The sequence below is a fragment of the Globicephala melas genome, chromosome 15 (assembly GCF_963455315.2).
Source record: "Globicephala melas chromosome 15, mGloMel1.2, whole genome shotgun sequence".
NCBI classification, from domain to species: Eukaryota; Metazoa; Chordata; class Mammalia; order Artiodactyla; family Delphinidae; genus Globicephala; species Globicephala melas.
The window spans coordinates 29404755-29415498 of record NC_083328.1 but is presented as its reverse complement, the minus strand read 5'-3'; the positions used below and the strand labels follow the sequence as shown (position 1 = coordinate 29415498).

Genomic DNA, 10744 nt, shown 5'->3' with positions numbered 1-10744 from the left:
CCCTCTTTTCTTTCCTAATAGTGTGGTTCATAAGTCTATCCCTCACTGAAGGAATTTGACCCCCAGCTTGGAGGTCAATGCTAAGCATGGTAATTTAATTACCTCTGCCAGTGATTGGGTTAAGCTTGAAAACTGGAATCCTCAAGCCAATGACACCAGGGAGAGTTTGCTAAAGGGCTTCTGGGAAATCTCTTCTTGTTCCTAAAAAAACAACTAGAAAAAAGACAGTTCCTTCTTACCTGATTAAACCAGGGGATGGATGGCAACATTTTCTCCTAGCCAGAGAGTACTGAAGGCTTTGCAGACCATGTGAATTGGGTGGTAACTCTGCCACTATAGCATGAAGGCATCCATACACAGTATCTAAACAAACAGGCGTGCCTGTGTTCCAACAAAACCTTCTTTATGGACACTGACATTTCAATTGCATATAATTTTCATGTGTCACCAACTACTATTTTTCTTGTCACTTTTTTTGGGGGGAAATTGGGACTCAAATAGGCTAGATCAGAGCAGGGACTAAGTTTATCACGATGTACCTGACACCTAGCCCAGTGGTTATGCCATAATTTGTACACAAATATTTGGTGAATATTTACAAAATCCTGGTGATGAATTGACCCCTTTATCATTATAAATATTTATGTACCCAACATCAGAGCACCTGTATAAAGCCAATATTAATAGATGTGAAGGGAGAAATTAGACAGCAATACAGTAATACTAGGGGACTTCCATACCCCACTTTCAACAATGGATAGATCATCTAGACAGAAAATCAATATGGAAACATTGGATTTGAGCTACACTTTAGAGCAAATGGACCTGATAGAACATTCCATCCCACAGCAGCAGAATACACTTTCTTCTCGAGTGTACATGGAACATTCTCCTGGATAAACCATATGTTACGCCACAAACATTTGGTGAATGAACGATAGGTTAATTTCCTGACTGGAAGAAATATAAAATTGAGTGCTCTGGGGTGATCACTATCCAATTGCCACATGGAAAAAAAAAACAAAAAATCTAGAAACACGAAGAATATGGACAGCAACCCCTGTGTGGAGACAAGGAAATGTGTGAGTTCCCGAGACAGAGAGCTGTTACTACTTTGGACATTCCTTAGGTTAAAATGAAAGCTCTCTCTCTCTCTGGTTGAATTTTCCTTCCTTCCTTCCTTCCTCTCTTTTTTTTTTCTGGAGAGTGCGCTATTACAATAGTCTCATTTTCATCATCACCAAACTCTTTAAAGCCAAAGTCTTATTAGATACAAACTGGAGAACAGAACCGGCTACACAACTTGCAGAGACCATCACAAAATGCAAATGTGGGGCTGTTTGTCCAAATATCATGAAGAGTTTTAAGACAGCGCTAGCAGATCATTAACCAAGCATGGGGCCCTTCAAGGTGTTGGCTCCTGTGCCACTGCCAGTCATCCGTCCAGGAAGCTGGCCCGTGAAAGCAGCAGAGGGAGTGGGAAATCGTCCTATGGCCAATTGTCAGATATCCCTGGCTCACTGTAAAAGCCACATGTTATGATCTTGATGAGAAATCAAATGACCCCTTGCCACTCCAGACAGCAGCTTCTTCCTCTAGATACTGGCACCGCTGGGAACATTAGAGTCTGTTGCTCCGGGCAATTTGATTTTAAACTTTATTTTTCAATGTACAGTTTCAGATTATACAAAACATAGAAAATGGACTACTTTAAAGGCACATTAAGTAGAAAGTATCTAACTACCCTAAAATCACATTTGTCCCCCGACCAAGATTCAAACTTAACCTCTATGCCTTTCCCTAGCATCTCCCCATCACCACTGCCCCCCAATAGACAAAACTATCCAACTTGCTGTATTGTAAGTAACCTTTCAACTATTAGCAAGTTTAGTAATTCCCATCCAGGCAGATTTTAAATGATGCTACAGCTTCTATTCAAGCTACCGTGTTTAGTGTGCTTACGTACGGGCTTGGGGGTCTAGGTTTCTTCATCACCAGTGAATATAGAGCATCTTATGAATTCAGCCTGATTAGGGATGCGCACAGGCACACAACCCATGGCAGAGAGTGTGTGGCAGGGTGGGGGCATGCCTCCAACTTCCCTGTATTCGGGTATGAACAACATTCACGCAGAGCAACCAATCAAGCATTCTCCAAACTCATTTGAACAGAGACCCGAAGTAATTTTAATGCAAGTAACAAAAATGAGTTAGTCTGTCTCCATCCATAGCCCCTCAAATGAACGAATTACAGTACTTTATAAAAATGTCCTAAAATATGCAAACTACAGTTCCCTCCAATGCAGTTGTTACCAGTAATATATTTGGTCCTGATACTCGCTTCTTGGATGTCTTAGCTAATCGTCTTTGTGGTTGTCTGTGAAAAACTGATCATAAGCACCAAGTGAGGGCTGAACCTACTGACGGGTAAGAAGGCTGGGTATTTTCTCGCTCGTGCCATCCCCTTTCCCACCTCCCCAGGGCACGTCACACCACAGGGGGAAAGGCAGCACTCCTGTTTCGCAAAAAGCCCCGGCATCACAGATGGATGTGGGCACTGAATGCTAAACAGTAGTGGAGACCAGCCAGGAAAATCCACGGGTCATTTCAGATACCCACTCCTGAAGTTTTTGGGGGGATGGAAATTCACGCTTTGCTTGGGGATAAGGCTTTCCAGATTTCTGGTTCTAAGGGGTTTTGTTTGTTTCCATTGTGACTACCAGGGAATTATAGAAAAGCCGCCTGAGCAGAAAGCTTGGGGCACTTAGAACCACCTTCCTCCACGAGGTATACGTAGCATCCTGCCAGCTCCAGGGGTGTGACCCGCACTCCTACCCAAAACAGGAGTAATGACAGTTTTCCACTGAGGCAAGAAGTGACCGTTTGTCCTGCCTCTGGCCCCGTGTCCCCCTGTACTGTGCTGGTGGCCTCTCTGGGGGAGGGGCCCTGTCTCAGGCCAGATGTCTGGATTCGCTTGCCCCTGTGTTTTCAGAGCCTTGCACAGTGCTTGGAACACGGTAAGCATTTAATATTCTGTTGAAGCCGAATGAATGCATGAGTGAATGGGTAGATGGAGAGAAAACCCAATCCTGCACTAAAGAGGTATCCGCGGTGGCCCTAAACGACTCAGACCAGGCATCTCCCCAGCTCCACTGGAATTGCACTGAGGGCAAACCATTGCCCCACGTAGCAGAAGGTCATTTACATGGTGCCAGTGCTGACATGCGCAGACGGGTCCCAGGCGCACCTCCCAGCAGCAGGCTCACGACACACAAGGGAAAAGACAGTGAGGTGCCAAGAGCTTCTCCCGTAGGCACTTCCCGAGGTCCCCGCGTTGCCACACACCTCACAGCACTGAGGACCAGCTCCCCAGAGCCCTACCCCTCAGTACAGTCTCTGAATCCCTGGCAGCACTTACCCAGACCCTAGCAGGCAGCATCCCCCGAGAGATACTGTACCCACTGAAGTTTGAGAACCACGGCAATCTGGGACCCTCCCAGGGCTTCGTTTGCTGTCAGGACCCTGGGCCCCTCCAGGGAAGGAAGTGTTCTCCGGGTGTAACGTACACAGCACCGCCCCATCAGTGCCACCTTGTTCGGGCTGAGTGGAGTGAGATATTTAGGCTGATCTAAATCCTAAATGCTTTTAACAGGCAGGCATAGGGCAGGTTCCCTCCTGCCCACCCACGGGCCTCTCTTCTGAATCCTTGGTTGTGTTCTCTGCAGCCTTCACTGCTCTTTGTAATTCATTTTTCTAATTGGTTTTTAATCTGTCTCCTCTGCTAGACAATGAGCCCCACGAGGAGAGAGACTGTCTCGACATGGTTTCCCCTGTGCCTGGCATAAGCATCCCATCATTTATGTTGATGGATGAACGAAGGAATGGTGAATGGTCCTCTGAGGCTCCAGAAATGGGGTTTAGTAGAGGCCAGGCAGTCTTGAAGGCAGGCCAGGAAGAGAAGGAAAAGGCCTTCTGAATTCGGGTAGGGAGGAGGCTGCACCCCCATCCCAGGGTGTCTGGCTATCGGGATCAAGGCCTGGGACTGGAGTTTGGATGGTCCAGATGTGAGCAGCTGTGCAAGAGACAGTGAAGAATGAATAGCTGATGGAGGCCAAGGTTTGGGCCTCCAGTGGCGTCTAGACCCACCTCCCCATCTCGACATGATGAGATCTTTAACATTTGTGAGGCAGCTCTGCTCACCTGGCCCTGGGACTGTGGTCCTCAATCTTAAGGCACCTGAGCATCACCAAGGAGCTTGTTAGAAATGCAGGTTCCCCGGCCCCGTCCCTGAAGACTGATTCTGTAGGTCTAGGGAGGGACCCTGATAGCCTGCATTTTACTAGGGGTCACATGCTGAGATTAGGGCGAGCCTAAATCTGAAACCCAGGTTAAAGCTCACCTTCCCTAAGGCAAGCAGGTGACTTTGTCAGCAAATCTGGGTGGCACTTTCTGGACCCAGCCCATTACAGGAGGGTCGGGGCTCTGGTCTGGATGTAGACAGAACACCAGGGGCTACACCACGTGTTTCTCATGTGGAACCTGGCTAAACATCTGAGGAGGTTTCCTCCCTTACCTGGACCCCCCCTCACTCCACCTTCTACCACTAACACAGAGAGATTCAGGAAGAAGAGCTGAGGTGAGGGAGGCTCAGCGTAGCCCAAACCTAGGGGAAGATGTCCCCCGAGACCTGGCTTTCTTGGCCTCTTGTCATATCACATTACATCCCCATGGTTAAGAAAGATCCTGCTGAACACTTTTGGATTTGAGCATTGCTGGATTTTTGGCTTTGTTGTGTTGAGTCTTTCGGATGGGCAGGAGTTCTGAATTCCAGCCTTCATAGTCTATTCTCTGATCTCAAGAATGCAAAAATTCTTCTCTCCTTTTGGCTTTTAAAGGAAACAATGCGTTTGCTAGAAAAACCACACACAAAAAAATTGATTATATACAAAACGGTTATCTGAACGTGGATTCTGTACTGCAGCGAAAGCGACCCAGCTCCTGGGCTCTATTTGCGCTTCCTCAGTATCAGGTACATGAGGCCGCTGATGAAGGTGAAAGCAAATGCCACCCAGGCCAGGATGAAGGAGTAGCCGTAGCTGCCGTCCGAGGTCAGGGCGTACAGTGTTGGGTTGTTCTTGTGAATGTCTTCGCGCCGGTCTGTATAAATGGAAGCTGCAATCATGACACACAGGCCTGTCGGAAGAAAGCCAAGGTCCAAATAAATCACAGACCACAGCACGCACCAGGGACCTGAGGGGACTATGGTCAGAGCTGAAGACAAACTTCAGTTTTTGTTATTAGTAGGTATTTACTTTAGTCTCTTGGAAAGATTACAACTAATATTTTGTAGCAGAATATTGCTGACTACCCTGTAGCCATTTTGCTTCCCATTCTTGCCAGCTGAACTCAATGTTGTTTGGGCAGCCAGCTACCCAGCCCAAAGGGTCATAATTGGTCCAAGCCATCGGTCAGCCAGGCAGGAAGTAGTCTGCTTCGCAGGCCGCGTACGGTCTCTGTTGCAACTACGCAACTCTGCTGTCGCAGCATGAAAGCAGCTACGGATGATACACAAATGAGTAGGCGGGGCTGTGTTCCAATAACATTTTATTTGCAAAAACAGGCAGTGGGCCAGATTTGGCCCATGGGCCCTAGTCTGCCAACCCCTCTTGGCAATCCTATTCCTGTTTACTTGCTATAGTTTATGGTTCCATGTGTCCCAGTTCTGGCCACAGAAAATCCTTCCGTGAAAAATATAATACCCTGAAAAGAGGGAGATGTGGGAGGAGAAAGCATTTTTTTTGTTGCTGTATTTTCCCTTGCTTACTGTTTTAGAAACTGTTAGGCCAGGATGAATGTCTGGAGCTGCAGCAGCCTTTTGGGGGCCATGAGGTCATCACTGACACTCTGAAGATGACAGCATGGAAGGATGGAAGGAGTGGGGCTTCTTGATGCTGCTGCTGAGCTGCCAAAGCAACTCTTGACACCTTCCACCTTTAAGCGATTTGTTATAGAAAAAAAGTAAAGGTTTTTGTGGCCGCAGTCATTGCTAATTGGATTTTTCTCTTACTTGCAGCCAAAAGCATCCTCACTGAATCACCAACACTCACAGATATTAGTGGTAGGATGAGGTTAAGTACCCAGATTTTCCTTGGGGGACCTATGCTTCTCTCCTCTGTACCAAGACAGCAACTCCTACTTACCCTAGAGATCCCAGCTCAGGCTTCGTGTCTTCAGGACGCCTTTCTTGACCCCCTAACTAAATCTGAAGTCTGAAGTATAAAACATCCCACCATGGCACAGCTGCCAACCTCTCCTTCCCAAGTCCTCACCTGCCACACTCTTCCCAGCTTCTACTCATGATTGGCTGGGAAGAGAGTGTTTACTCCAGAAGTCCATCCTTTTACTTACATGACATGAGCTGGATGATGGACGTTAAAACAAATCTCTCTCCCTGCTTGAGGCGGAAGAGCTGGAGCACGAAGATCAGAAAGGCAATGCAGCAGAGAATGGTGGACAGGATCATGGTGGCCTGGACCGCCTGCACCGTGGAGAATTCTGTGGGGAAAGGGCAAGAGCTCATGACTGAGGACCACAGACCACCCGGGCCCCTGGGGTGCACAGTGACAGCTCCAGAGCAGGGATGATGGGAAGCAAAAGGGCACCAGGCTTTCATCTGCACAGAATGAGCACAAGGGCAGCCAAGGAGTCTTCCTGACACCCCCTCCCTCCAGTGTCCATTTGTGCAATTGACCAGATGATCTCCAACATCCTTATCTGGAAAATGGAGCAAGAACCACCCACTCTGCAGTCTTCCTGGTTTGGGTATTGCCCCCAAGTGCCTGGCTCATGGTCAGGTTTTTTATTTAAAGTACAAATCCTCAGGTTCCAACCCGGCAGATTCTGGATCAAGAGGCTGGAATGGGATGGGTTGCGTCAGGATTGGGGGTCTGCACCGTATAAAGACCTCCAAAGGGATTCTTGGAGATACAGGGCTCACAGGGCTGAGGGACCTTCTGGAAGTGTTCTGTGGACACAAAATACCCTCTAAGAGGGTGAGCCTTGTGATTGTTATTTAGGAAAAGGGAAAGTGAGGGTTTTTGCAGATTAGACTTAGTGAGTGGGGCATGAGAGCTTGGGGCTCAGCACCGGGAATTTTCAGCGAATAAAGGAGTTGATCTTGGGTGGAGGGCCCTGCGTGTGGGAAGGACACAGGTGAGGCTATGAAGGGGTCAAGCGCAGGGACTGCAGCCACCTGTGTGGGTCTCAGTTTCCTCACCTGTAAAATGGGGATAGCAATAGCTCCCACCTCATCAGTGGGGGAACATGGAATGAACTCAACTATGTAAGGATTTCGGGCGGTGCTAGCAAAAAGGGAGTCCTGCGTAAGGGCTGGATGTTATCATCAGGATGCAGCTAAGACAGGTGAGGGAACAGTGCCCAAAGCCGCAGAGGAAAACCTAAGGACAAATCCTCTTTTTTGTTGTTGTTTTTCAATTTTACCTGAAACTGACTGGAGGGAAGCATGATTTGTAAGTACTTAATCCAACATTTACAGCAATGGATCCTGGTCCATTGGATCTCTCAGAGAGCATCTAGCCCCCTCCCCATTCCCTACGGTGAGAACAGAAACCAGAGCCCCACCCCCACACCCCCACACATACACACCATATGATTTCATATGAAGCCCAAGAGTAGGAGAGAGAGAACCATGGTGACAGAAGTCAGAAACCCTGCTCCTTGGGGCAGGGGGTGGTGGGAAGTGAGTGGAAAAGGGCTCAAGGAAACTTTCTGAGGTGATGGGAATGTTCTCTATCTTGCTTTGGATAATAGTTACATGGGTATATATATATAATTGTCAAAACTTTGAACTGAGCCCTTAAGAAGTGTGCATTTCCTTGTTTGTAAATTATAGCTCCATTAAAAATAAAAATCCTGCAGGCTACCCTGAGGTAAAATAAATCAGAATCTCTGGTGTTGGGATCAGACAAGAAGTGGGGCAGGGCATGTAAAGTCCCCCAGGGAATTCCAGCGTGGGGCCAAGGTTGTGACCCTCTGGCTTAGAGCAGAGCTTCCCAACTTTGCCCGATCCCGGGAATCACCTAGGGGCTTCTTAAAATAGATTCCTGGGCCTCTTCCTCTGAGATTACGATAGTCGTTCTGGGATGGGCACCAGGAATCTGTATTTTTAGCAAGTACCCCAGGTGATGGGGCAAATATGGAAAACATGGCTGCTGCTGTAGACTGAATGTTTGTATCCCCCCCCCAAATTCATATGTTGAAATCCTAACCCCCAATGGGATGGTATTAGGAGGTGGGGGCCTTTGGGAGGTGATTAGGTCATGAGGGTGGAGCCTTCATTAATGGGATGAGTGCCCTTATAAGAGACACAATAACTTGTCTTGCTCTCTGCTCTCTGCATGGAGAGGACACAACAAGAAGGTGGCTGTGTGCAGACCAGGAAGGGAGGCCTCACCAGACACTGGATCTGCTGGCACCTTGTGAGAAATAAGTATTTGCTGTTCAAGCCACCCCATCTATGGTATTGTCTTAGCAGCCCGAATGGACTAAGACAAAGGCTTTAAAGAAAAAGATGGATTCATTTTTTTTAGAGCAGAGTTTCTCAAAGCTGGGGGGTGGGTGCAGCATGTACCACTGTCGGCTGATGAGATGAACGTAGGTGGAACCCAACCAGGTCACTGAACAACCAAACCTCACCTAAAGAGAGCAATGTTCCCTTTGCTCGTGTTTAAATTCATCCAAGGACCCCCAAGGAGGAAGAGGAGCTCTACACCTGGTGCTTTTGCACTTTTGTAACCCCTGCCAGTATCTGGGTGCCGGTGGTGGTTTTGGTTTTTAACCAGGAAAGAACCAGAAACAGATTCAAAGCCATCAAAAGGCAAGTGCATCTGTTCAGAATTTAATAACATCATTTGGTTTTCAATGTAGTTTTTTTTTTAATGTTTTCTTTCTTTTATGGTAAGTCATACCAGTGTATCACTTACAATAGGCAGATAAAGTTCCCTTTAAAATAAATTTATGTAGGGAAAAAGTGAACTGTTTTAAAGCAGGTGTTGGCATGGTTTTTCTGTAAAGGCCAGACAGTAAATATTCTAGGCTTTGTGGCCATACAGTCCCTTGTTCATTGTCTTATTTTTGGGGTTTTTTGCTTGTTTTTTTTTACAATGCTTTAAAAATATAAAAACCATTCTTAGCTCATTGGACTGAATCTGGCTGGTAGTTTGCCAGCTAGTTATTTTAAAGGAAAATAAGGGAATTCCCTGGTGGTCCAGTGGTTAGGACTCCGCACTTCCACTGCAGGGGGCCCAGGTTCGACCCCTGGTCAGGGAGCTAAGATTCTGCAAGCTGCGTGGCACAGCCAAAAAAAATTTTTTTTTTCAATTTAAAAAAATAAAGAAAAATAAGCGGTAAGAAATGCACACAGGGGCTGTTGTATGCAAACGACAGAAGCTTGGAGACATTGCCTCAGAGCACAGCCAGTGCTCCCAGCTGACCGGGCACCCTGGCAACGGTGGGGCTCCAACAGGGAAGAATTGCTGTTTCCAGGGTCAAGGGTTAGCACAGCAGAGAAACAGACCCAGAGGGGAGGTGGCGTGGATTGCATTATGTGTTTTAGAATGCAGGCTTCAGAGCTGGTCATGTCTAGACTGGAATCCTAACTCCATCATTTACTCCTGACTTTGTGAACTTGGGTTTCTTCTCTGTGTCTCAGTTTTCCCATCTTAAAACAGGGACAACAGTCCCTGCAGACAGGGACAGGAGATCACTTACGTAAAGGACTTAGCCCAATGCCTCCCAGTAAACCTTCAATAAATGATGCCTTCTATTGGTATTTTTGCTTTTATTATGAATGTTGACATTGTTATTGCTGGAAGAGCGAGACTTTAGGACCCAGTGATCAAGGTCCTTTGCTCTCTAAATAGGATTCCAGGAAAAAACCCATAAAAACAGGATGCTCGTTAAATTTGAATATCAGGTAAACAAAAACAATTTTTTTTAGTATAAGTATGTCCCATGTAATATTTGGGACATACTTATACTAAATTATTAGTTGTTTATGGGAGATATAAAATTTAACTGGGCATCCAGTATTTTATCAGGCACTGGGAGCCAAAATGCCTCTTCTATCAGTTCTACAACAGAAAACCAACCCATTCACTCCACAGTGGAGAGGGGTTGGCATGTTTTTCGGTGCGATTCTCTGTATTTGCAAAGCCCTTTTGTCTACTGTGGCTCCTGTACAGGGGCAGGCACTGCTGTCACCTGCATGTACAGCTGACGCTATTGAGAGTCTGAGCACTCACGTGACCTGCCCAAGGTAAGGTCACACAGCTCTTAAAGGAGCCGGCTCTCAGGTTTCTGCCCATTAGGCTGCTCAGATGCAGGGAAGTAACACAGATGCCTCTGAGCCTATTTGGAGGTGTGGGGAGAAGATTCTAGATGAGGGCGGAAGCTGAGAAGGGGTGAGGGAGGGAAGCTCTGCTTGGCCAATAAAGAGAGAAGAGAAGGGTGGGGCCCAGCATTCCTGGAGTTGGTGCCCTCTGGCCTCTGGCTTCCCCACCCCCTCCTGCCCCAGCTTATGCTGACCCCTGCTCAGCGTGCCCTGAGCGGCAGCCAGGCCCCTCTCTGCACAGGCTGTGATGAAGGAGGGGTGAGGAGTCACACAACAGGGAAGCTTTTCTCCCGAGGGATCTTTTGTCACTCAGTGCTTTCCCAGCAGCTTCACA

At 47.3% G+C, this 10744-nt stretch overlaps 1 protein-coding gene and 1 non-coding gene across 2 annotated transcripts in view; one reads left to right on the top strand and one right to left on the bottom strand.

Annotated features, from left to right (window-relative positions):
• Positions 1-1644: 1644 nt before the first annotated feature.
• EMP2 (epithelial membrane protein 2) overlaps positions 1645-10744 on the bottom strand; it is a 39716-nt gene continuing 30616 nt past the window's right edge. The window contains exons 4-5 of the mRNA XM_030883933.3: positions 6408-6554; positions 1645-5192 (exon numbers count right to left, since the gene is read on the bottom strand). Coding sequence (XP_030739793.1) covers positions 5005-5192; positions 6408-6554 — 335 coding nt within the window. The 3' untranslated portion in view covers positions 1645-5004. The remainder of the gene's footprint in view (positions 5193-6407; positions 6555-10744) is intronic.
• On the top strand, positions 9275-9347 carry TRNAG-UCC (transfer RNA glycine (anticodon UCC)). Its single transcript has one exon. It is a non-coding gene; the product is annotated as a tRNA-Gly (tRNA).